At 56.4% G+C, this 26,233-nt stretch overlaps 1 protein-coding gene across 2 annotated transcripts in view; it reads right to left on the bottom strand.

Annotated features, from left to right (window-relative positions):
• The window catches only part of WSCD2 (WSC domain containing 2), a 95,257-nt gene that overhangs the window by 33,102 nt on the left and 35,922 nt on the right, over positions 1 to 26,233 (bottom strand). Inside the window, exons 1-3 of one of the 2 annotated variants that reach the window (XM_045846265.1) lie at positions 12,861 to 12,977; positions 10,040 to 10,973; positions 2,392 to 2,506 (exon numbers count right to left, since the gene is read on the bottom strand). In XM_045846265.1, coding sequence (XP_045702221.1) covers positions 2,392 to 2,506; positions 10,040 to 10,424 — 500 coding nt within the window. In that variant the 5' untranslated portion in view covers positions 10,425 to 10,973; positions 12,861 to 12,977. Of the gene's footprint in view, positions 1 to 2,391; positions 2,507 to 10,039; positions 10,974 to 12,860; positions 12,978 to 26,233 lie in introns of those variants that run through there. The other variant, XM_045846256.1, reaches the window with a different exon arrangement.

The raw sequence follows: 26,233 nt of genomic DNA, 5'->3' as shown, positions 1-26,233 counted from the left end.
TCCCCGCCCGATGTCTTACACTCCCATACACCTGTGCTCACAGGCACACCACACCCATATCGACACCCACCTGTATACACCTTCAGCACGTGGCACACACACACCACACACACACACACACCCTCACATCCTGGGGCCCGCTGCCCCACCCCACTCTCTTGCTCCTCCCGGTCTGCAGCAATGAGCCAAATAAACCGCAAAGTCCAGCCCCTTGATTCCAGGAAACACCCCCAGGAATGATGTGCTATGTCCCTCGGGAGGAGCTGGAGCGAGGGGAGGAGGCAGGGACTCGTGCATCCCTTTGAAAGAGGGCAAAACTGAAGTTGCTTATCCAGCCAAGTGAAAAATTCCTTCCCCTAAAACAAAAAAATGCAGGCACCGTGGGGGTTTCACCTTTTTTTTCCCCATAATCATGGAATCTTTTCCTAAAAAGGGCTCTTCGTGGGCACCCATTCTGTAGACAGACGAACAGGGTGTCGCTGGCTCTGGCTGCCGGGGGCAGGGTGGGGGAGGGGCATAGGACGAGCCCCGTTCCGCTGTGCCACCCATGGTGGCCTCCGAGCCTTTCTCCAGAACCACGAGGGCTCCTCAGGGAGCAGCGGGCACAGCACTGGTCACACGAGGTGGAACTGGTGGGAACTGCTAGCTCACACCCTCCCTCTGAACTCCGGGGGGCCGGCTGCAGAGAGAGACCCTCCCAGACTCCTACCTCCACACACCCCGGATCTGTTGACCCTGACTTCACTGCTGTCGCTTCGGCTGGAAGGACCTCTCAACAATGAAAACAGACCACACCTCTCCACCGCCCAAAGCCCCGCCCCCCGTGGCTCCCACTGCACTCGGAAACGTCTGGGTGACTTGGCTGGGCCTGGAAACCCTTCTGTGGTTACTCTTGAAATGGGATGCCGCATCTGGGCCCCCTTCCCTGAGGGGCTAACTTCATTGGTCCAGGTGGGACCTGAGCAGCGAGAGTTTTTAAAGTTTCGTATGTGATCCTGGCCAGCGGCTCAGTTGGTTGGAGCATCATCCCATACACCAAAATGTTGCTGGTTCAGTTCCCAGTCAGGGCACATACCTAGGTTGTGCGTTCGATCCCTGGTTGGGGTGTATAGAGGAGGCAACTGATCGATGTTCCTCTCTCTTTCTCTCTCCCCCTTACTCTTTAAAAAATCAATTTAAAAATTTCCTCCAATAAGGATTAACATTTTATTTTTTAAATAATAAAGTTTCCAGCCCTGGCTGGCGTAGCTCAGTGGATTGAGCACGGGCTGGGAACCAAAGTGTCCCAGGTTCGATTCCCAGCCAGGGTACATGCATGGGTTGCAGGCCGTAACCCCCAGCAACCGCACATTGATGTTTCTCTCTCTCTCTCTATCTCCCTCCCGTCCCTCTCTAAAAATAAATAAATAAAATCTTTAAAAAAAAAATAATAAAGTTTCCTAGGTGAGGCTTCCGGTCAAGATGGTGGTGCAGGTAAATGTGGTACTCGCATCCTCCCACAATCGCATCAAAATTACAGCTCTGCCACAGGACCGCCACCCTTGAGAACCCCTGAAATCTAGCTGAAGAGCAGCCCTCTAACTAAGGGTATACAGAAGAAGCCACATGGGGACTGGCAGGGGCCGGAACCAGCTGGTCCCACACCCACGTGTGGTGGAGGAAAATCGGGGGGGACATCTCGGCTGCAGAGGTTCCCCTGAGGAGCGAGGGTCCCATCCTTGCTCGCCAGCCCTTTGGGGGCTCATCCACTCTCGGAAAGTCAGCTCCCTGCTCCAGCGCATGTTCTAACCCCAAATATCACTCTCTTCTTCTATTAAAAAACATGGTCCGTACAGGTGAGGGTCTCTCCCTGGGAGGAAAACCAGGGGTTTCTCTGCAGGGAAACCATTAATTACCCCAGAAGCCCAGGTTCCTGCTCACCTTCCCCAGGACACCTCACATGTCTCCCGCTCACAGATTCACACCTGCATGCACACGAACCCCCACTTGTGCTTCCCCATGCACAAGCACAGTTCTGGAGCCCTGCCCATGCATTCACAAGGACTCCGGCACGCACAGCCATTCGCATTTAAAGATGGCTATGTGTTGGCATTAAGCTCACAAACACAACCAAGCACGTACACTGGACCCTGCAAATTCACTCCTTGGCACAGTCTTACACAACTGCACAACTGCAAACCCCCCACAGACCAATTCCCAAACAATCCCACTCATTTGCACGCATGTGTACCCACACACACTTATGCACACACACCCTGGCAGCGCCCTTTCCTGGGGCCGCCCGCTCCCCCTCCATCACACCCCCCCACGGGAAGGGAAAGACCACCACGGGCAGGGGCCTGAGGAGGAAGGGCTGTGGGATGAATGGAGCCTGGGACGTCGGGGCCCTACCGTTCTGCACAGTTGTCCTGGCAACGGAAGACAGTCATCTTTTTGTAGTCGAAGAAGGACACGCCTCGCAGGGCCCGACTCTGGGTGTCATCCAGGTAGCAGCCGATGTACTTGGCTTTGGGGAGAGGAGAAAAGTCAGATATGGCTGGGGTCAAGGGTGAAAGGGTTACGGGAGGAAGCAGTGTGCCTGGGCTATGAGGCCTCCTTGACTTTTGGGTAGCGATTTCTTCCTCTGAGCAGAAAAGCAGACAAGAGAGACTACAAGTCACGTGCATTGGTAGAACCTGGTCCCTAAGGGCAGGGGAGGCCAGCGGAGCATGGTGGGGGGCACCCTTCTGTGGCCAGGGTGAAGGTTAAAGCCCTTGGGCTCTATTGGTGACAAGTGGGCACGCAGGACTCCAAGCCACGGTCATTCCGTAAGCACCCAGCAGAGGGGACCCACAGTAGGACAGCTCTGAAGAGTCCGACATTGGAAACGTGTTATCATTTCTACAAGAAGACGCCTTCAGATATTTTTCCTTAGGAAGAACGCTAGGCTCCAGGTCTCGGTCTCAGCTCACTTTTGTCACAGGCTGGCACTGGCCTGGCAAGTTGGGGCCGGTTCACCTCCCCGAGGCCTGGTCGTCTCCGTAGTGGGGACGAACATGCCAGCCTGACGAGGTTACAGGGGCAGGGTTTGTGTGGATGTTTCCCCCACAGTCTCGCATCAGACAGGCACGGAGCTGAGGGGAGTGGAATAGGACGCTGGCCATTCGCAGTGCTGTGTGCGGACTTCATGGTTTGCCGCGGTCGTGGGCCGGGTGGACGCTTCCATCCAGAGGGAAACTTAAGATTATGTAAAACAACCATCTGATGTTAAACTAGACACTTCATTTCCTTAAAGCAGTAAATGTGTTCCCGGGCCTCGTGGCAAATAGTAATTCTCACACACGAAAATGGCACTTTATTATTTATAAAGTCCTTTCCCATGTGTTCTTACGATTCTTATTATTAACTTGGACAGAGTTTGCTAAGTGCTTTATACAATGAACCTCCACATTGGTCCTACGAGATGAGTATTAACATCCCCATTCTATACAGAAGAGGAAACAGAGGCCCAGAGAGGTTAAGACACTCGCCCGGGGAAACACAGCTAGCACGTGTGGAGCCAGGGTCGGACCCACACGCTCTGGCCTACGTTTTGAGCTCCTGCTTGCTGCTTCTTGACTCCAGGGATGTTTGCAATGACCCACGTGAAGGCAGGGAGCCTAAGACCTGTAGCCAGCTGGTGGCAGCACGAAGGCTTAACTCCAGGTCCGTGGGACCCCACCCAGGGCTCTTCCCTCTGATCCTCTTGGAGGTAACTGGGGGTTGGACGGAGGACCCAGCCGGCCCTGGACTTCCACGGCCCTCCCAGGGAATGAGGTTGATACCACACGTTGCTTGACCGCTTTCCCTGGCCGAGTGCCACCCGCTCACACTGCGGACTGCTGGCCCCTCACACGGGGTGCGGAGCAGGGTCTAGCAAAGCTGCAGGCCCGTGACCCCGCGCCCCGCAGTGCCGCCCCGCTCAGTGCAGAGTCTGTCAGCTCTGCTGGAGATGCGCCTCAACCTCCACCACCTTGGATTTCCTGTGAAAGACAGAGGTGACTTGGTCGACTAAGAACAGTCCGTTTTTGAAAGGAAGATCACTGCCCCGGAGAGGCCACGTCAGAGGGTGACAGCTCTGGAGAAGCCCACGTCTCGTCACTGTGCTTGTTCCACAAGGTGTGTCCCTCCCGTCACAGATGGAATCATGCCCTGGGACGGGGGCATGGGTGAAGGTCACACCCGAGCTGGGAGGATGCCCGCGGGAGGTGCTGGGGAGGGGGGTCTCACTGGTTTCGGCTCAGCAGTGCCCTAGGGGACAGAGTGTCCAAGGGTGCATTGGCGGATGGCGGGGGAGGAAAGAGAGAGGGAGCAGGAGGGAGGGAGACAAAGGAGAACGGGAAGGAGGGAGGGAGGAGGGGGAAAAAGGTTATTTTGGCAGCATGGAATCCTTATCATAGATCAACAGGTGTGTGTGTGTGTGTGTGTGTGTGTGTGTGTGTACAAGAGACAGAGAGAGAGAAAGGGAGATAAAATCATCATGTTTCAAGCAAGTAGTACGTGCTATGTACGTTACTATGGGGCATGCCTAATTTTTTTAAATGCCACACTAACACCGTTCCTATTAACCCATTTTGTGGATGAGGAAACTGATCCCAGTGACTATTACAACTGTCTCCCGTGCGGCGATCTCAGTTTTGGCCTATGGTATATGTTCCGATGGGTAACCCCTCAACATGACTCCTTCCTGAATGGAATCAGAAGCTATGCGGTCTGCCCGCGTTCCTACACTCGAGTCTCTCTGGAAAGGCAGGAGGCTCAGGTGTCCCTTCCCACCACCTTACATCGGGGGAGGCTTCACCTCCCCGTGGCCCAGGGGCTTCGGGATCAAGAACAGCCACACCGACACTCGGTGCTTGGAGGGCGCTTGCAGCCCGGACACGCTGGGCTTGGACTTGGATGCGCTGTGATTTGGGGAGCGGGGGGTCTTGCCTTACAGTGGAGGCAGGTGTGTTTGGCTACGGGGCGGGAGGAAGTAGATTGTGTTAGATGAGACTTTTAATGATCAGATGAACAGGAGTGGGAGTGCATGTCACAGGCGTGCTCACGGTGGAGTGAGGGGGCGGACCACAGTGTGCTGTCCGTGCCTGCAAAGCACCCCTTCCTATTTTTCTATTAATGGACCTTACCTTGACCATGGGAGGCCACTGACCTCGGCCGGGCCAATCATTGTCGTCCCTCCCACCAGCCAGTGATTGATTGCTCTGGGGAAGGACACATGCCCATTCTTTGGATTCTTATAAATGACAGCCAGGGCAGGGGGCGGGGGGATCTGATTTCCTTGGACAGGACGCTGGCATGCTGGGAGCCCAGAGCTACCCACAGCCGCACTCCCTGGCACCGGGTAGTTCTGTGTGGAAGCAGCAGCCGGCGAAGGCAGACGCAAGGGGAGAAGAGAGTTAGAAGTCATTCATCTAGAAACCCAGCCCCTCCCACAGTTTGGAGACAAGTCCCTGTACCTCTTCTTCTTTAGCTTAAGCTGGTTTGAGACGCGTTTTGGTCCCTGGAGTGAAGTGCTGATTCCCAGGCTGAGTTGCCTGGGTCTGTCCAGCCGTGGGGGTCTAAACCAGATCCACACCCGGGCCTGCCTACCGCCCGTTGTTTCCCCCACCACACTGGGTCCCAGCCTGGTAGGAGGGCATCTCTGTCCTCCCCAGACAGACCTTCCTGGGGGCAGAATGGGGGAGGGGAGGTCCCTGGGGACAGCAGCTGGGATTCAACTGGAGGTCCACGTGCCCCGAAGCCGGGGCTTTTCCATGCTGCTCCACCCCCTTGCTGACGCTCCCCCTAGGCCAGGCATCGGGGTGACATGTCCCATGTAACAGGTGCTTGAAGACGTGTTGCGTGGCCAGATGACCCCATTTCCTCACGTAAGAGTGGGAGGGATAAAAAGATACGTGGCCCTTCATTACGCTCTGGAGACACAGGGCACGTTACATGCTGTGACCCGCTGCCTGTGCTGACCTCTCCTGAACGGGTGATGGGTGTTGAGGCAGTTTCTTCTGTGCCCTGGGCAAGGCCCAGTGACTCCCTGCTGACCCTCCAGTGCGGCTGTGACAAACACAACCACCGTCCCTGTCCCTGGAGTTCTGCCTCCCGCTGAGCTCGCCAGTGTGGTAACCACCAACCCACTTCAGCCACCTTCCTGGAGCCCCGCCCTCAGATCCTGCCCCGGTGGCAGCATCCCTCCGGCAAGGAGGGGAGGCCAGGCGGGTAAACCAGGCACAATCACAGGCCACAGGCCACTTACTAGGTTCTTAACTTCTCTCCAGACTCTGCGCTGAGCACCCTCTGTGCCCTGAGAAGTAAGGTGACGTAGGTTCTGACACTGGTTTACCCTCCTCCTCCAGCTGGATAACCTTGGGCAGCTTACTTGCTCTCTCTGTGCCTGCGTGTCCTCCCTGTAAGATGGAGTCAATAACACTGTCTACCTCGTGGGGTTGCTCTCAAAATCATCTGCTGCAAAAAATGCAAAGTGCTTTAAAAAAGTACCTGACGGTCAGGGAGCACGCAATCAATTTGCCTTATGTAATTGTCGAGACGGCCATCTAATGGTAAGTCGTTCTTTTCCGCAAGAGGAAACCGAGGCTCAGAGAGGGGAGGTGACCTACCCAAGGCTGCACAGCCGGCATGCTTCAGAACTGGGAGGCGAACACTGATTCAACAGCTCAAAGCACAGGTCTCTTTCAAGGCTGGGGGAGGTGAAGGACCTAGCAAGGGGACTGACACACTGCAGGGGCCAGCTCCACCCAGGGAGTCAGACTTCCTGCCCAGCCCCAGCCCAGCCCCGAGCCGCCCTGCCTTCCCCCTCCTGCCCCGGGATGGGCTCTGCATGCTCTGCAGCTGAAGTCCTGCACCAGCGTCACCGCACCAGGCAGCGCTGAGCCAGCACAGAGGAAAACCGAACGTGTTTAGCGGCAGGTCGGAGAAGCGTCTCGTTTCTATTAGCGTTAATCTAATATGTTGTCTTTGCGCGCTGAACTCTGAATAAGTTAATCAAGGACAGGCTGGATTTGCGTTTTCTTAATAACGGCACCTGATTCCAGAGACTGCCTGCTGAGAGCTCTGGGCTGCGGGCTCCTTTCTTATTTCCTCTTCCTTCTCTCTCTTTACATTTGATAAAATATGTAAGATTTCCAGGGACGGGCGGGTTATCTCGGTATAGAAGGCAGCTCACAGGCTTTGGAGTCAAATGAACCTCGTTTCAAACCCCAGTCCCTCCAGCTGCTGCCTGTGCAACCTGGGGCGAGTGACTTCTCTCTGAGTTTTAATTTTTTCCGTCTGTGAAATAGGATCACAACAAGTCTGACTTTTTGAGTTGCTATGGTCGTTGAATAAGGCAATGAAACACAGTCATTCAGTAGATATTAGCTATCATTACTACAACTAATAAAAACAGCAACTATGAAGTGACCAGTTATTATGAGCCGGAGGTGTGATGAGCCCTTGGCACGCACTGTCACACTGAAACGGCACAGTGGCCGGTGAATGAGTGCTCACGAAATGGTGATAATCACGCTGGTGGTGGCACTGGCATCTCATCCTCCTAACAAGTGGGGGAGGGGTTGTTATTAGTGTCATATGCTGTGACAAGTACCCTACATGCCAGGAGGAATCCGTGTTGTATCAGGGGACCGTGACAAACCACAGGCCATCGCCGTTCCCATAAAGGCCCCGACAAGGAGCCCAGAGGAGGAGCATTTGATCAAGTCTCGGGGTGGGGGAGGGGGTCGGGGGCAATTTCCCGCAGGTGAGCTAAGTGAGGGTGGCGCTGACCCTTGGAGGTGCTCTGGGCTGAGGGGTGGTCATTCCTTCATCTGTCCACTCGGCCACTCATTGGCCCACAAGCAGGCACTGAGCACCACCTTCGTGACAGGGCTGTGCCCGGGGCTGGTGGAACAGAGGTGACCTAGACAGGCGGCTCCCTGGCCTTCCTGGAGCTGACGGTCTGGTGCAGGAGGCGGATTCTGAACGAGGGAGGGGACGCTGCCCGCAGGCGGGGAGACGCGCCGGGACAAACACAAACCCAGGGGCATGGCTGTGGTGAGCTTTGAGGTGGGGTTCCTTTAGTTCAGACGGCCCAGGAAGGCCTCCGTGGGGAGCTGAGGTTTGACGGGGGACCTGAAGGGAAGGAGCAAGGGAGCCATGCAGAGCTCCAGTGGGAGAGCATCCCGGATGAGAGGGCCTGCCTACACAAAGATCCCGAGGTGCAGAGGGGCTGGATGCGCTCAGTGAACAGCAGGAAGACCAGTGGGGCAGGGTGCAGTGAGAGGGGTGGGGGCGTTACCAGGTGAGTTACAGAGCTGGGCCGAGGCAGGGGCTCTGGGGTTTATCCTGAGCACGATGGGAGCACACACTAAGGGGCAGGCTTGCGACCACCCCTGGGGCCTGCAAAGTGCCAGAGGAGGTTCAGAGTGGCCGGGCGTGATGGAGCCCGGCGAGTGGAGGTGGCGGAGAGAGAGAAGCCACGTCACACTTTTTCCACCCATGTAGCTCCTCACACCTCCCTAGTGTCTACAGGATGGGGTCGTTTCCCAGGGTGGACCCTGGAGACCTTCCTGATCACCTCTAAGAACCTACTAGGTGCCAGGCATCGTGCTAGGTATTTGCGTAACCATCATCTTCCTGAACTTGCAGGAGACTCCTGGAAGAGAAGAGCCATTATTCCCATTTCACAGATGCCAAAACTGAGGCTGGATGAGGTGAAGCCGCTTGCCCCTGGGCCACTCGGCTGGCTGCAGTGGAGCTAGAGTATGAATCGAAGTCCCCTAATATGTTCTGCCACTTCCCACTCTGCCGTCGCCTCCCTGTGAACACTGGGTTCTGGGAGTGGCCGAATTCTAGGCGATTCCTGTGGGCGGAAGCAAGAGCTTGTGGGCGGCTCCGGAGCCAGGAGCAAGGCGGACTGAAGCAGGTGAGCGTGCTCCCCAGGAGGAGTCCCCTCCGTTAGCCCCGCTTCTCTCCATGGTGGGAGAAGGGGTTTGCCACCAAAGGAGTTGCATCGCAGCGGAAGAGTGACGTGTGGCAGGGAACCCCGAGGCTCGAGAGGTTCCTCTTCTGTCCTGATTGGCGGTGGGTCCTCCCAAGCCCTCTGGCCCAGACTCTGGAAATGTCCATCCGTGTGAATCTCACGAACTGCAGGGGTCGGGCTGGGGTCCTCCCCCGCACGCTGGTCACACAGGCAGAGGTCAGTGGACTCTGGGAGACAGTGCTCAGGCCAAGTTTTCGGGCCAGACGGGTCTGATCTCAACTCCAGTGCTGCCACTTAGCAGCCGTGTGGCCTTGGGCAACTGTCTTCACTTTTTCAGGCCTCAGTTTCCACATCCGTTAACTGGGTCTAGGTCGACACCCCTTGCTCAAGTCCATGAAGTGTAGTGAAAGTCAAATAAGCTAACACACAAAGAAAAGCCCTTTCGGACTGTGAAAGGCTAAGAAAATGCAAGGAAATGTGCCCACGACAATGCTGTCCCCCAAGTGCCATCCCCAAGGGAGCTGGTGGGGGGGGGTTCAGAGGCAGGGAGGTGGAGCCGAAGCTCTGCCATGTGCTAGTTATTAACCTTGGGCTCTTGGTGCCTCAGTTTCCCCATCTTTACAAGGGGAAAAACAGCACCTTCCACAGAGAGCGGTGGCCACAATCCAATACACAGAAAGTGCTTGGAACGGTACCTGGCACGTAGTGAGTGCCAAATGGATGCCAGCTGCTGTTATTTTCTCGTGTATTTAACACGGGCTGGAAGCGGCTGCAGGGGAGGGTCAGACTTTGCACTCGGACAGAGGTTCGAATGTGAGGTTCAAATCCATGCTTACTGGTTTGCAAGCTGCCGTGACCTTGGGCAAGCTACTTAAATCTCTGAGGGCCAGTCTTCTCCTCCGAAATGGGGGTGATAAAGAAACCTACTGTGTGTCTACAGCGGTAAGTATTTGCTGGCTGGTTCCTCTAAAGCGCTGAGAACCAACCGTTGGCTGTCACGATCCTTATTATCATCCCCCTCCCCTCGCCGTAGCCACGCCTCTTACTTACCTCGCTCCTCCTCCTTCTCCCGGACAACCCGCCCCTTGAGGGCTCGGCTCCACGCTCCTCCTCCGTAGTCGCCCAGCTTGGCTCTCTCATTCCCATCTTTGCCCTTGAACCAGGGTCCGTACCGGCGGGCGATGCTCGCGGCCTCGCCCGTGTCCCGGAAGCCTCTGCCCAGATGCAAGTCGCCCAGGAAGGGCAGCTCCGCGCTCTCGGCCGGGGCCCCGGCGGCGGCCGGGTTGGCCTGGTTCTGGGACACGGCGGGCTGGCCCACGAAGCCTGAGTGAAGGAAGACGAGGCTCCCTGCCGTCAGGTAGAGCACCAGAAAGGTAAAGAAGCGCACAGGTTTCCTGCGGAAGTACCGCTGGAACTTGAACCAGAGCTTGGCCATAGCCGGATCATTCCGGACTGGCGTGCTGGGACTTGGCTGGAGGTGGCACACAGGGAGGGGACAGGGGGGCCTCCTTTCCCAAGCTCCCCTTAGAGACGGACCCCCTGGGGGTCTGCGGGCGTGTTCCGTCTGTGAAGGTGATGGCCAGGACCAGAGCTGGAGGACACGTGGAGCACTTGGCCTAGGCAGAGAGAACCGAGGGCAGAGCTCCCCAGCGGTCCGGAGGTCAAGGTGAGCTTCCTTGGGCTGCAGAAGGAGTTCTGAGGCCCCAGACACCGAGGAGTAGGTCCCATTTTCCTACATCTTGTTCCTCGCTTCAGAGAGTTCACAAAGAGTTTGAAAATTCAACCTGGAGTACTCTGCAGGCCCCGCCGCGGTAGCACCCTTCTTGCCCTTCCTCGGGCCCTGGGGCCTGTCGGGCGGGATTACTTCCCCGAGGCCCGCTCTGGCTTCTCCCCCAGGGCGGGGCTGAGCCCCGTGTGTCCACCTCCTGGAAGCAGAAGCTGGCGGGCTTCCATCCGGTCATGCACTAGGGCTCAGGGCTGCCACCTGCAGAACAGCACAGACACAAGTGTGAGAAGCTTCCTCGCAGAGGTCATGGCTCGAAGGTTCTGGAACATTGTCAGGGGACGATGTGGAGCGCAGAGGAGGGAGTGAACCGATGGCCCGAAACACCCAGCGGTGCTGGACAGAAGCCCAGTCCAGAACACCTGCCTTTTCCTTTAAACTGCATGGGGAGTTTGGGGGCTTGAACCCTACTGGGCGCTGGTCTGGGGACAATAGGCTTTACCTCGGACAGCCACAGGCTCCTGTGCCCCACGCTTCCTACGTCTTTGTCGCACACACACTGGTTTGTGGGTTCCCTGAAGTCCAGAAAGCACTTCCTGGGCCCTTGCTGAACTGTCTGTTGGACCAGTCTGATACTGAACCCGATCCAATTCATTCATTTTTTTCCTAACAAAACTTTAGTGAGCAGCTGCTATTTGTAGCAGGCACTGTCCTGCGTGCTGGAGAGAAAGCTGTGAGTGAGAGAGACAAAGTCCCTCCCTCACAGGGCGCACATATTAGGAAGAGGAGGAGATCAGATCCAGCCTGGCTCCTTTAGCCAAGGAAGAAGGAAGCCAGGATCATTTAACAACATATTCATGCATTGCGGCATGTCTTACGTTGTGACAAGCCCTCTGCTCGAGTTATCTCGTGTATTCTCCCCCAGTTTCCTATGGGAGGTAACTGTTGCCCCATTGTACCTATGAAGAAACTGAGGCCACAGGTGGTGAGTGGTGGCACTGGGGTTTGAACCCTGGATGGCCCAGATGCAAAACCGTCGCTCTTCACCACTGCCTTTTCGAGTCTGCCCGTCCCCCACGTGGTCTGGGCTTCACTCGGGAATTCAGAGATGGCCCCTGCAGCAGTCCCTCCCAGTGACCCGTGGTGGCTCACCCTTTGCCGGGGTCCCTCAGAGTGTGGTCTGAGAAGCATCGGATTCAGAGTCACCTCGTTAAAGATTCCTGACTTCTCCGACCAGAATCTCTGGTTGAGGGGAAACCTAGAGGTGTAACAAGGTTCCCCTGGGTGATGGTACTGAGTGCCAAGGTTTGAGAATCACTGCTTTAAGAGTCAACGTTCAGGATCACCAGCAGGAGAAAAACAGAACGGAAATGAGAAAATAGAAAACTCCCACTGGCTGATGTTCTTCCACATTTCCACCAGCAGGGGGCCTCGTGACAACCTTGGTCAACACATGGATTCAACTGTCAGCCAATGGGCCACCTGAATGATTAACAGCCCCTCCTAATCCAGACCGTAGACAGTCTAACTATGGTTCAAGGTGGCGTCCGCCGGTCCTCCATATGCCTTCCCATTCACTCAGGAACTAAGTACTGAGCACCTGCAATGCACTAGCTATTGTTCGGGGCACTGGGAATAGATCAGTGAACAAAACAGCCCCCAATCTGTGTTCCTGTGGGGTCTAACTCTCTGTTTATCCATTGATCCATCCACCTAGGCATCACTCTTTACTCCATCCATCAATCCACCTACCCATCCATCCATTAAGCCACAGGCCGTCCACCCATCCATCAATCTACCTAACTCTCCATCCATCCACCATCAATCAACCCACCCACCCATCCATCCATCTGAACTGTAGCAGCCCATTCATCCCTCTGACTCTCCACCCACCCATTCATCTGCCCATCCTTCCATTCACTTACAAACATGTGTTTCTTGCCTACTGTGTGTTTGCCTGGGATGCAGAAGTAAATAATTCAGGGTCCCTGGCTCTCAGAGAATTCAGAGCGTACTCTGGGAGACAGCAATGTAAATAATCACTGTACTGAATCATTGTACGAGATAGTGATAAACCCTGTAGTAGATGTATGTATAAGAGACAGAGCAGCAATTAATAGTAATAACTCATGTTCATTGTGCACTTACTATGTGCCAGACATCGCTCTAAACACATCGTACTCCGATTTAATCCTCATAACAATTCTGTGAGGGAGATCTGTGTCAGTTTCAGAGAGGAGAGGTCAAGTAACTTGTCCAGGGTCACACAGCTGGTGAGTGGCAGCTGGGCTATGAACCCAGGGTCACTGGACTTCACAGATTGTATTCCTGACCTTGCATCTCGCCTGGTCTCGTATCCCTTTGAGAATCTGATGAAAATTAAAGACATATGCACAGAAAAGAGCCTTAGACCATACGCTCCCAGACTTGGCATTACAACGTCAGGAGGTTTGTGGCCCCGGGGGGCGAGAAGTCCCAGAATGTGGGAGCCCAGGACGGTACGGGTCTGAAAAGTAAGGGTCTTTGAGCTGGCAGGTCTCTCAACAGGGGTCGGTTTTGGGGAGAAGGAAGAGCAGAAGGTCGCCCAGGGAGGGGGGACAGCACACATGGGAGGCAGGTCACCGCGGTGGAAGGACCGAGGAGCTCAGGGCGTGGTGGGGACACAGTTGGGCAGGCGGTGGGTGGGCAGGGCCGGACTGTGGGGAGCCTCGGACGCCGAGCTCTGGAGTCTGAATTGTGCTCTAACAGCGCACGTGGGGGTCCACGGAAGTTTTCTGGTCACACTGTCACTGTGGAAAGACCAGTTTCTAATTAGCTTGAAAGCCTCCGGCAGGAGGTGGTATCCCATGGTATCCCCTGTGCAAAAACATGCCAACTTTCTTTGCGACTGGGCCAGGATGAGAGGAGGTCAGCAGTCCTCACAAGGATGGGCAGGGGGTCACCAACCCTCCGGCGGCATTCAGGCAAGAGCGTGGACTCTGGAGGCAGGCCGGCCTGGGTTCAAATCCTGCTCCTCCCACCCTCCAGCTGCGTGACGGGACAAGACACCTCTTTGCACCGACTGAGGTGCCTCAGCTGTAAAGTAAACATAAGCATCTTGATACCCCAGACGTATATTGCTGGGAGGGTTGAATTAAAAATTGCAGAAAGAGGCCTGGCCGGTGTGGCTCGGTTGGTTGGAGTGTCACCCTGTAGACCAAAAGATCATGGGTTTGGTCCCCAGTTGGGTCGTCGGGATACATACAAGAAGCGGCTGATCACTGTTTCTTTTTCACACCGATGTTTCTCCCCCCTCCCTCTCTCCCTTCCTTCCCGTCTCTAAAAAACAAACAAACACACAACTCAATAAACATGACCTTGGGTGAGGATAAAAAAATTTGCTGGAAGAGTGTCTGGCACATAGTAGGTGCTCAAGAAAGCCCCCTCCCCTGCAAGCACATGCGAGCAGCCTGTAAAGCATGTGGCTGCCGTAGAGGCGGCAACAATTTCGGCTGCTGTGTTCTCTGTGTCTTTTTGTCTCTCTGAGGATATTTTTGGGTCTAGTCCCCTTTTGTTGTTCCCTTCTCATTCTTTTCTATTTCAACACATCTTTTCTCTAACTGGGCGCCAAATGGGTTTTAAGAGGATAATGAGCTCATTAGGAGCTGGCAGGGAACAGAAAGAGATTGAGGCTTTGGTGGCGTGGGGAGGGACGGGGGCCCTCCCAGGAAAGGGCTGTGAGGCGGGGGCTCCTCCAGGGAAGGGGGCACTGGGTGAGCCTCCCACACCATCCTGCCAGTGCTGGGAGGGGGGTACATCTGGAGGGAGAGCACCCTGGAATCTGAGCCCCACAGGGGTGGGACTGCGTCCTCTCCCTCACTGCACTAGCCCCAGCCTGTGGTGTGCTGTGGGTCCCCGGCAAACACCCGTGGAGGAGATGAAGGCAAAGAATCAGGGGACCGGCCTCCCCCCCAGGGCGTGACCTTGAAACCATGACTCCGTGCCATGTGCCAGGACACTGGGGACAGCCTGGGAGAACTGTCCATCCGGGACTCCGTGGAGGGGACATCTTGCCTTCCTCAGCTCTGGGTGGTGCGGGGGTCTGGGGCCCTTGCTGAGCTGTAGTCTTACCCCCCAAGGGAACCCCCAAATCTTCTCTGCCTCTCATGTCCACCCCTCATTCTCTCCCCACACAAGTCTCTCTCTTTTCTCTCCCCATACAGAAATTCTTCCCCAGAGAGCAGGGGGAAATAAAGCTCCCTGCCACTTGTTGAACACCTACTATATGCCAGACATGGTTTCAGGGTTTTGCAAACGCATTTCGACAAAATCCTGCTTCCTGGCCACCCGGGAGGTAGGTATGAAGTTTCTTCCCAGTCCACAGACTATGTGGGGTCTCCGGTCAGCCTTCCGCAAGCCCCTCGCCTCCCGGTCTCCGTGGGCTCGTTAGGTGTGGGAAGCCGTGACCGCACCCACGTCCTCTCCTGTCACTTGCAGCCACGAGGCCCTGGCATGGGCCATGGCCTCCCGGAGCTGCGGTTTTCTCTCCATAAAGTGGGGGCTGACCACAGCATATGCCTCCTGGGGCTTTGGGGCGCAGTCTGCGGGAGAGTCCCTAAGCCTGGATGGAGTCGCTGCTTGCTAAGAGCTGGCTGTCATCCGAGCCTCAGTTTCCCCATCTGGTGACTGTAGCCGATGACGCCCAGCTCGCTTCTCTCTGGGGGCCAGCGGGAGTTTCTACAAGGCCGAGGCTCGCCGGGGGGGGGGCCCCTTCTCGGGAGTGGTGGCATTTGGTTACTGCAGTCCAGGTTTCCAGGCGGAGCCTCGGAGTGTCTGAACGCGGCCTATTTTTAGTGCCGCAATGAACCTCTGCTGTGGCGCTGCCAAGAAAATGAGTGGCGGGCAGAGCGGCCCTGCGGGAAGGGAAAACAGTAGGTGCTGCAGGCCCCGCCCTCCCTCCCTCCCTCCCCCTCCCCCTCCCCCTCCCTCCGCTGAAAGGAGCCACAGTGCTCCCGCCTTCGAGTTCGGGGGCCGGCAGCTCTGGCTGGAAGCCCGTAAGGCTGGGCAGGAGGCCAGCCCTCCCTCCACAGCCCCCTGAACTCTACTTGAGGGCAGAGGCTCCGGGACCAGACGACCCCCCGACCATCCACGCTGGGCCAAGAAATAGCTCCTGAGAAAACGGGTTTGTGAGGGTTTGATAGCTTTGCAGTTCTAGCTGGGGGGCGTGGTCTCCGAGGCAACGGGAGGCCTGGCCAGAGGTGAAAGTGTAGTCTGGTCTAATGATACAAATATCACAAATCACTGGGGTTGCTGAGCATTTACTATATGCCAGGCACTGTGCTGAGCATCTTATTGCCACCGAGCCATTTAATCCTCGCTGGAACCCTTTGAGGTGGCTGGTAATCTCTCCGTGCCTCAGTTTCCCCACCCGTAGAATGGGGAAGCAACAGCGCTTACAGGGTTGGTGTGAGGACTACATGGGTTCATATGTGGAAATGCCACCTCGGTGTTTCCTTTTTTGATAATAATTTGTGGAGAATGTATGTGGCTTTGCCTGCCCAGCGCTCCTTTATTCTGGTAGAAGGACCCCGTTTTCCTTCTCGGAGGTTTGGGCAGGATGGAATCCATCCCTCACTCGTCACTGTAAGCCCGTCTCCAGCACACGCACGGGGTAACGCGGGGTGTGTATGTACCCAGGAGTGAAATCGCCGGGCCCCACTGCGTGCGCAGCTTACGACCGTCCTCGCAGATGCGAGCCCCGTGGATCCGTAGTGGGTGCTGTGTGTGCCCCTCCCCCTCCCACCACCAGGGTTAACTTCCAGATGCCATACGAAGGCCGAGGCCCGCTGCTGTGTACGCTCCCCAGCCCGCTCACACCTCCCCCAGACTCGCTCCGAGGCTGCGTTTACCCTCGGGCTCCCCGAGCTTCCCGGGGGGGGGGGGCCTCAGGCACGCTCCGTGGGAGCGGACTTGGCAGCAGGCGCCTTAGTGGTTTCCTCCTCCCCGGCCTCCCTGCCCCACGCAGGGGAGGAGGGGGCCGGCGCGCTCTTCACCTTCTAAATAAGTGGCTCATCGATGCTATCGATGACGTGGGAGTACACCAGGGTTTGTTTAGCCTTGCTTGTGTCACTAGAGGTGTGAAGTGTTTCTCTAGTCTCCCTGACGTGCAAGGAACCCTGTAGGGAGATCTTGGTCCTGATCCCTGGGAGGTGAGTCGAGACCTCTCCACACCGATACGCTGTAGGCCCTTTGGTACCCACTCCACAGACGAGGAATCTGAGGCCCGTGGAGATCATGTAGCTTGTGTAAGTGCACAGCCAGCCAGAAGCAGAGCGCAGAACTGTCTCAGCCTCCATGTCACGAAGCAGCAGTCAGGACACCTAGCACCCTCGCTCGCCCGCCGCGTCTCTCGGTTAAATCCCAGCCTCAACTCAGGGGCCCTTCTTAAGCCTGTAGACATGGAGCACCGTCCCTCAGACACTTCTCTAGGTAGGCGGGGCCCCCCCACCCCGGCTCATCTCCTTTAATCAAAGTCCCTTCTCATCCTTCTTGCTCCCGGACCAGCCCCTTGGCAAGTGAAAGAAGGGATAAAGTCGTCTGAGAAATACCATTACCAAAACCTACCCTGTGGCTGTCACCCACAGTCTTTAGGAATCCGGAATTGTACGGACTCAGCTAACCCTGGGGAAGAATGTCGCACCTCCGCGCGGTGTGTGGGCCCCGGCCGTGTTGTTTTCTGGGTTTGTGGTCGGTCTTTGCAAAGCCGCGACGGCACTTGTGTACATACAGACTCATCTCCTGGGTCCCAGCGGCGGGATCGCTGCGTCCCAGGTTCTGCATATTTGCGTGCGCTCACAGGGGAAGCCTGTGCCAGGCTCCCAGCCACAGGATGTGTGTCCTCACGCACCCTCGGGCACCCCCCACGCCGCCGAGGAAGGGTCCCCGGGACCCCCATGCTTCCCTCTCTCTGCTGCTGGGCCGGGGACTTACCCGCCACCGCCCAGCCCTCAGAGCTCACCGTCCACGTCCGTTTCCATTCACCCTTCCGAAACTCGGGGAAATAAATGGGAAGGCAAAGGGCCATTAGCTAAATGGCCGTTAACACCCAGCCATCTGCCATGATGTAATTAAATAAAAAAATCAGAGGGAGCATATGGTGCCCATTATAAATAAATATTAAAATTTTGTTTCCCTGGGTAATGGCTCCAATGCCTCTTGCTCAAACTTTATGGCCATTGTCACTTACTGCAGGGAAGCAGGCGGGGCCACAGTGAGTGGAAATGACCACCAGGAGGGAACAGGCAGAGTGGCCCGATCCCGGGGTTGTGCTAGACATTCCTAGCACGAACCTGCCTCGGCCACGTGGCGGCTGTGTGACCGTCAGCACGTGGCCTGTCTGAGATTCAGTTTCCTCACCTGAAAAATAGGGCCAACCCACCCTGCCTCGTTAGGAAGGTTTGCAGGCTAAATGAGTGAATGTTTAAAATACGGAACACCGAAATGCCATATGTTCTAGTATTTATTGAGCACCTACTAGGTGTCAGGCACTATTCTTGATATTATCTTATTTAATCTTGACAACAGTCCTATATGAACTGTCTCATTTGTTAGCCCCCTTTCACAGATGAGAAAACTGAGATTCAGAGAGGTTGAATCACTTGTGCAAGGTCACACAGCCAGGAATGGTAGAGCACAGTTCGAGCCCAGGCAGCGTGGCTCCCAAGCCTTCCCTCTGCTAAGCCTGACATAACAGTTTCTCAATAAACTGTTGTTCTCTGCCCAAGCTTTGGTCAACAAACAAACAAACCATCTCCTTCCTTCTCATAATAACACCACTTGCCCAGAATTCATCTCAATAAAAGATGAAGATTCAGTAACTTGCGGTGATTAGAGGCCACGCAAGGTATAGGTGGAAGATGAATTGGGGGGGTCTGTGCAGGGAGTGACCCCCACCCCCTGCACACAGGGGCAGGTCCCAGTGGCCGTGTTTGTACCACATGACCCTGCCCACTGGCATTGCCGCACAACCACAGGTGAACTGGGATATAAAACTAGTCAACCAATGCTTGCCTTCTGGAATATGGAGTTGGGGTTTGAGACAGTCCAGTCTCTGCCGGCCATCTGGACTAATGACCTGCAGCCTTAGGGGCCATCATCACAAGCCCAAAGAAAGAGCAGACGTTAGTCTGCCAGAGGAGAAAAAGAAAGCAAGCGAGCAGAAGAGCGACCGTGACGGAGAGGCTGGGAAAACCCTGGGTGCCCGAGTCGGGGAGAGCCCGGGACCAGCCTGCTGGGGCGGCGGGCAGCACCGGATGAGAAAACACGGGCGCTTTTCCTGCCGAAGCGTGGAAGGAAGCCCTTCGGTAGGAGAATGGGCAAATGAACTGCGGGACAGCCGGACAATGAAATACTATTCATTATTGAAAAGAAATGAGCTCTCAAGCCATGAAAAGACACGGAGGAACCTTCAATGCATATTATTAAGTGAAAGAAGCCAGTCTGAAAAGGCTGCCTACTGGATGATTCCAACTGTGTGACATTCTAGAAAAGGCAGAACTATGGAAACAGTGAAAAGATCAGTGGTGGCCAGGTGGTGGTGGTGTGGCGGGGGGTGGGGGGAGGTAAATGGTGGGGGGCACAGGGAATTTTAGGGCAGTGAAACTGGTCAGTGTGAGACTGTGCTGGTGGATGCATGCTGTTGTTCACTTGTCCAAACGCACTGGACATGCACCACCAAGAGTGAACCCGAATGGAAACTACGCACTTGATTTGGTAACATCAAGTGTCAGTGGAGCTGCCTCCGCTGTAGCAGATGCACCGCGCTGGTGGGGGTGCTGATAACGAGGGAGGCCGTGTGCAGCTGGGGGCGTGGGATCTGTGGGAAATCTCTGTGCTTCCTGCTCAGTTTTTCTGTTAACCTAAAACTACCCTGAAAGTAAAGTCTATTTAAAAAAATTAAGAAAGGGGCAATCATATACTTGAAAAGGCAGGACCCTGCTGGAGGAGCAGGTGTCGCCGAACCATCCAGACGCAGGTCGGGGGGTCGGGGAGGGGCTGATTTGCAGGAAGGGATGGGGTGCTCGCGGGCGTTGATGGAGCAGGCCCCAGGCGCAGGTCAGCCAACCCGCTGGCCTCCCCCGTCGGGCAGCTGGCAGCCCGTCCCTGAGCTCAGATCGCTGTCCCCAAGAGGGACTGGGACAGAAAGGCCCTCAATCCCTGTTACGAAGCCATCCGAAGTCCTCCCTGTCCTCTGGGAGCTGCTGTGGCATGGCCGAGGTCACTGGGTGCGCATGTGCATGGCTTCCTCCTTCGTTACTAATTGTCTGAGGAGATAATGGACGGTCTGCCGGTTCTGGGCGGAATGCTTACCCACAGGGGCAGACCTCCAGGGGACGGCGGAGCACGGGGAGGGCCGGGAAGGGGCCCAGGGAACTGCTGCTGACTCACGTGCACCGGGAAGTAGTGTTCAGTGAGCCTGTTGCCTTAGATGCTCGCGTGCACCGGTGACCACGTCTAACGCCTTTCTCACTGGGGGTCCGCTGCAGCCATCTGAAAGCCCCAGTGAGGGAGCAGAGTACAGTAGGAGGGAGCTGCTTTGGGTCTTGGGAGGGCCCACTGAGAAGACATTTCAGAAACCCGGATGGGGGCACAGTCAGCCTGGAAGAACCGGGGCTGTGGAGTGGGGGACCCCACCCTGCAGGGGCCTGAGGATTCTGCTCAGGGCTCTTTCCTACCATGTACAATGAGGAGGTGGGGGAGAAGGGGGCCACGCAGGGCCCTCCCTGTCCCAGGGGGCCATGGCCGCACCTCGGTGGCTCTCGGAAGCTGAGCTGGGGTTGTTGAGAAATGTGTGCTGATCGAAGGAGCTGAGAACAGGCCATGGCCGGGGCCCGTGGCAGGGCTCAGTTGTGGCTCCAGAGTTCATTTCTGGGCAGGACCCAGGGGGACAGTCTGGCAGGAACGACAGGCTCGGGGCTCAGCCTGATGCTGCAAAGGATGCCGGGCACTGACATGAGGCGAGACCACTCATCGCTACCAGAGGCTGGTGGGCCGTGAGCTCGGCCAAGCCGGCCTGCAGCCTGCGTTCGCCGCCCTGGAGCTAAGAGTGGTTTTTATATTTTTTCAAAGCAATGAAGAAGAAGAAGAAAGATAAGGTGTAGCAGCCCAGCAGCAGCCTGCACGTGGCCCTCAAAGCCTGAAATATTTACTACCTGGCCCTTTACAGAAGGGTTTGCCACCGTGATCTTTACCAGCAGTGGAGGCTGAGGGTGGAGGTCACAGGGGATGTTTTCCCTCAAAGACCACCCCCTGGTCCCTCTGCAACTTCCTTGCATGTGGCAAAAGAGCCAGAAGGAAGCCTGGAGAGCCACTGCCTAGCGAAACAGCCTCCTTCTACAAAAGGGGAAACTGAGGCACAGGGACCCTCAAGCGTAACACCCACCATCCATGTGGAATGCCTTGCATGACCCAGGATTCCAGTAAGGGGTCAGCAGGTTTTAGCCATTGCTGTGGTTTTCACTGTTATTACCCCATAGAACGGAAGGGTCCACACAGCCCTCGGAAACCAGCCAGGACAAGTGTGTTACCTTACAGATAGATGGGGTGCCGGGGGCTCAGAGAGGCTGAACACGTGGCCCCAGGTCCCGTGGCCAGACCAGGGCTGAGCTCGGTCCGGGACCAGCCTGCTGCCCTGCAGGTTTCTTCTTCCCGGGACACACGCCTGTCCCTGGCAGCCCCCATCGCTCCCGGGCCCAGCCACAACCAGGTTACCCCCCGCGGGCTTCTCGCTGGCAGACTGGGCTCTCACGTAGGCACAGCGACAGCTCCCGTTAGCAGCTCTTCCCAGAGAGGAATTTTCCACCAGGAGTTTCCCCAGCGAGAGCCGCTGTCCCCATTTCCAGCTCACCCAAGCCCCGCCTTCCTGTCCGTGCCCGTGTGTGTGTTTGCACCTTATTTATTTATTGTGTGTACATGTGGTCTCTGCACCAGTTCAAGTTCTCTTCCCTCATGGGGCACCCGGTGTCCTCAGACAGACAGCCATGGTCCCTTCGCCATCCCCAGGCCAGCGTCCTCAGGCGGTTTCCCCAGAGGGGGAAACTGAGGCCCAAAGGGAAGGAGGAGAGACCCCCCCTGGCCAAGCGGGGATTCTACCCAGACCCGGGCCTCCTGAACTCCAGCCTGAAACCTTGGTGCCCTCCCTGGGAAGGAAGGAAAACAGACACACTACTATCTTTTGCACACCTACTGTGTGCCAGGCCCTCCACTTACACCATGTCAGTGACTCTCCCCAGTGGCTTTGCCCGGCAGGCTGGCTTTACTCTCACTTTACAGATGAGGCAGGAAGGGGTGGGGGTGGGTGCCAACTTGCTGGAGGGTGGGGGTGGTGAGTGGCACAGTAGAACTCGAACCCGGGCCCGTCTGCCTCCAGAACCTTGATTATAACCTGTGACATCGCCTCGTGCTGACCTCTGCAGGGTGAGCAGGGTGCTCCGAGGTCCTCCACACCCAAGAGCATCTCCCAGGGAGACTGTTCAGCAAGCCAGGGCCCCTCTTGAGGCCCCTCAGCTGGGACGGGGGGTAATGAACCCCTTCTAGAAGGCACAGGGGTCCCCAGTGCCCTGTAGTGTCTCCACCATGTCCTTCAGTGGCCCAAGGAGTTCCGCCGGCATCCGACAGAGGGGTCCCCTCTCACGACAGCAAACACTGCCTCTTGGCTCACTACCTGGACACCGTGGAGAAGGTGGCTGGGGACCACACACACACACAGGTTCAGTGTGGCCGGTAAAACGAGAGCTGCGCTTTCTGCTCTGAGCAAACGTGGTTGCGATCGTCAAAAGGATAAAGCAGCACATGTCTTCGATCGTCTAGACCAGGGTGTCTCAGCCTCGGCAGCCCTGACACTCTGAACTGGGTAATCCTCTGTCCGCAGTGGGTCGGCCAAGGGGTGGGGTGACACACTGAGCATCGCCGGATGTCGAAGCAGCATCCCTGGCTTCTGCCCGGCAGATGCCACTACGGTCTCCCCAGTCGTGGCAATGAAAAACGTCTCTAGACTTCGCTCTAGACCTTGCTTTTGTGAATACGCAGAAGAGTGGGTCGCAACACCACCCTGGGACCCATCTGAGTCCAGATTTACATCTTCGCCTCTGATTCCATAGCTCAGTTCTAGATTTGACCCCAGTGCCCTCTGACAAGGTTCCACTGTGAGGTCCCTCGCGGGGGTCCCCGACTCCCAGCATTCTGTGCGGGGCCCGAGGGCTAGCCTCAACTCACTGGCGAGTTCTCTGACCCTGAATTTCTGTTCCAAGCCCCTGAGCGCCATCTCCTCCCGGGTCAAGGTTGAACTTCTCCCCGGGAGACGGCCACGCCTCGCTGCCTCCCAGGGACCAGGATCAAAGATGCGCCCATGAATTATATATTTCAAGTCATCTCTAAATTGCTCGGCAATTACAGAACACCAAGGGTCAGTGGCCGGGAGCAAGAGCCTCCCTTCAGGAGGAAAGACAGTGGGGTGGAAACAGGCCGGGGCACACGACACGTTTCCTCTTGTGGGGGAGGGTTAGGAGTGGGTTTTTTTTTCATTTTGCATATCTGTATTTTCCTTGTCCACAGTGTCTGTGTGTAAAGAGAGAGAGAGGCAGAGAGCCTGAGTTTTGACGTCAGACAGGCTCGAGTTGGAGCCTTGGCCCCGCCGCTTGCTAACAGAGACGCGAGGAAGCCGCTTGCCCTCTTGGAGCTGTGGGTGCCTCACCCGGAAAATGAGATGAGAATGACGGCACCCACTGCACGGGCGGGCTGGTGAGAGGTGGGCACAAGTAACGTGTGTGCAGTGCTGAGCACAGGGCCGGCACCCTTGTGGGCCTCGACACGGTCAGTACCTTCCTGGGTGAGTCAGCCCGAGTAGCCGCGGCCTGGCCGAAGACACGTGTCCCCTCCTCTCTGGGCCTCCGTTTCCCTGACTCGTGAAATGGGCCCAGAGCTGCCACTTCCCAAGGTCCCCCACAGGCGTCTGGCACCCACGGGCGTGCCGTACTATTATTACCCCACGCGAGAGGGCTGGCAGGCGGGGACCGGGCAGAAGTTAGAACCGGAGGCGGGCCTTTACCTCGCCACTTCTTTGTGATGCTTCTCGAAGGAGGCCTCGCCAGCCCCAACATTAATAGGTTGCTGCTGTCACGGTGTCTTTAAATTTAGATGAACACCCCCCACTCACAAACACACGTCCACCCACACATGCCCAGGAATAAACCCGGCAGGGTGGGCGGGAGGGAGAGGGAGATGGGAGCTGGCTCGGTGCTGCAGGCTGCGGCAGCCAGATGCCTGGGGACAGGGGCGCTGCTCCGGGTCTGTGCAGGACACTCCACGCCCAGGGCACGGGACCAGGAGTCAGAGCCCTTGCATACTCAGCTGGTGTGAGTGACGGGGCGGCCTCGCCGGCAAGGCTAGTACCATAGAGGGGTGGACTGAAGGACAGCTAGGGTTCACAGGTTCGAATCCGATGCCCCTAAGGATGGGTTTGGTGTCCTGGGTGAAATCTGCAGACTCTCTGAGTGGGGGTTCCCTCATCTGTAAATAGGTTGTGGGACCCCTGTCATGGCTGCCCTTAATGTAATGCTCTGCTGTGCCCAGGTTGACTGTCTTAATAACCTTGGCACAAGGAGTGTTTTCATTTTGCACTGGGCTCTGCAAATTATGTCGTGGGTCCTGCGGGGTTGGGAGGGCTGAAGGGGGCTCCTGGTTGTGAAAGGCCCAGCACCCGGCGGGGCACCCTATGGAGACGCTAGCCGGGTCTCTCACGCCCTTCCTCGTCCTGCCCAGCTTTTCAAGTGAGTTTCATGACTGTGCCCGAGGCGGGCGGATGACCCTTGATGCATCTCCAGTTTCTCTTGTAAAATACAAACACAAAAAGTACTTCAAAATGTCTCCTGGCTCCCACGAACTGGCCCCCACCATTCAGACTACATTTTGTTCGTTCATTCATTCATTCATTCATTCATCAAACATTCACGCGGTGTCGGCCGCCCACCGAGCCTGGCCTGAACCCGGGGATCTATCCACGGGAGAGTTTATCTGGCACAGACCTCACCAGTGCGTCATCTCTGGGTGAAATTCCTCTGCTCCCATCCCCAGGAGCCCAGTATTCTCCCCTCAACCCCAGCCTGGGGCAGCAGCCTGTTTTTTATCTCTTCATTCAACAAACATTTATTGAGTGCCTACTGTATGCCAGGTGCTGTGGCTACACAGGAGATGTGACCTATGGCAGCAGGAAAATGACAGCCTTATTTTGTGACTCTTAAGATCTCGGGAGCTGTGTTGGTCTTAAGCGTGAACAGTAACAGTTCCACTTGCTGAGCTTCCAGACCTAGAAATGCATCTTGTTTCATGTTGGCCATGACCTTCATAAGGTGGGTCCTGTTCTCCCCACTATACAGGTGAGAACCTGAAGCTCAGGCAAGCCAAGGACTCACTGTCAAGGTCAAGATTCCAACCCAGGGCCGTGTGGCTCCGACCGGCCCTCTGGTGACAGCTCTCCCTCTCGGCACAGAAGTGTATCTCCCTGAAGGCAGCGTGTGCTCCCGGGGCAGGGGGTGGGAGGTTCCACTCTGAGTGTTGGCCCCATCTCCGTAGCTCCCTACAGCTTGGACTTGGGGTCTTCGAGCGAGTCCCGTTGTAGTGCCTGGAGCACACCGTTCCTGAAGGAATCCGAGTGCAAGTGCCAGCCCCATCAGACAAAGGGGCGGCCTTTCCTGTGCTCCTCCCACAGCAAGCTGGTCCCTGGAGTCTCCCGAGTCAGAGAGAGGAAGCATTCAGAGGAAACATTCGAGGCCAGAGAAAGCCGCTGGCCATGAGCCACTTGAGTTTGAAGCTTTAGGTTCCGGCTGAGATCTGAGGTGGCCTTTTGATCTGGATCCTGTCACGCAACTCAGTGCTTCCCTGTGATCTTCCGGAGGGTGCGCAGCGGGCGTTTACAGACTGCAGCCTGCGTGGAATCCGCCGGAAGTGGCTGGGCCCCGCCCCAGAGTCCTGAGTCTGCAGGTCCGGGGTGGGCCCGACTGTGCACATTTCTAACCAGCTCTCAGGTGAGCTGCTGCTCCTGGGACAGGGACCCAGACTTTGGAAACTCCCACAGGGAAGTGACTGCCACAGGCTGGGAGAAGTGGGACAGCATCCCCTCGAAGGGAACGGACCTTGATTTAAATCCCAAGGGGCACTGGGTGCCTCCAGGAGCCTTTCTGAGCCTCAGTGTCCACCCGTTAAGTGGACGGCAACCCCCTCGTAGGTTGTGGTAGGGATTATGTGAGTGATCCTTATAATACTAATAATAAACTAATACCCAGAGTGGACTTCTGGGTGCTCTTACAGGTTGAGCTGTGTCTCCCCCAAACTGATGTTCAAGTCCTAACCCCCAGGGCCTGGGAATGTGATCTGACTTGGAGGTGTCCGGCAGAGGTGGTCCAGTTAAAACAAGGTAATGAGGGTGTGCCGTTGTCCAACAGGACCGGTGACCTGATGGAAGGGGCACTTCCTATGCAGACAGGCGC

Source organism: Phyllostomus hastatus, unplaced genomic scaffold (assembly GCF_019186645.2).
Source record: "Phyllostomus hastatus isolate PE091 unplaced genomic scaffold, TTU_PhHast_1.1 phas_contig_1162, whole genome shotgun sequence".
NCBI lineage: Eukaryota > Metazoa > Chordata > Mammalia > Chiroptera > Phyllostomidae > Phyllostomus > Phyllostomus hastatus.
The sequence above is the reverse complement of the archived record's forward strand: the minus strand, read 5'-3'. Positions and strand labels throughout refer to the sequence as shown.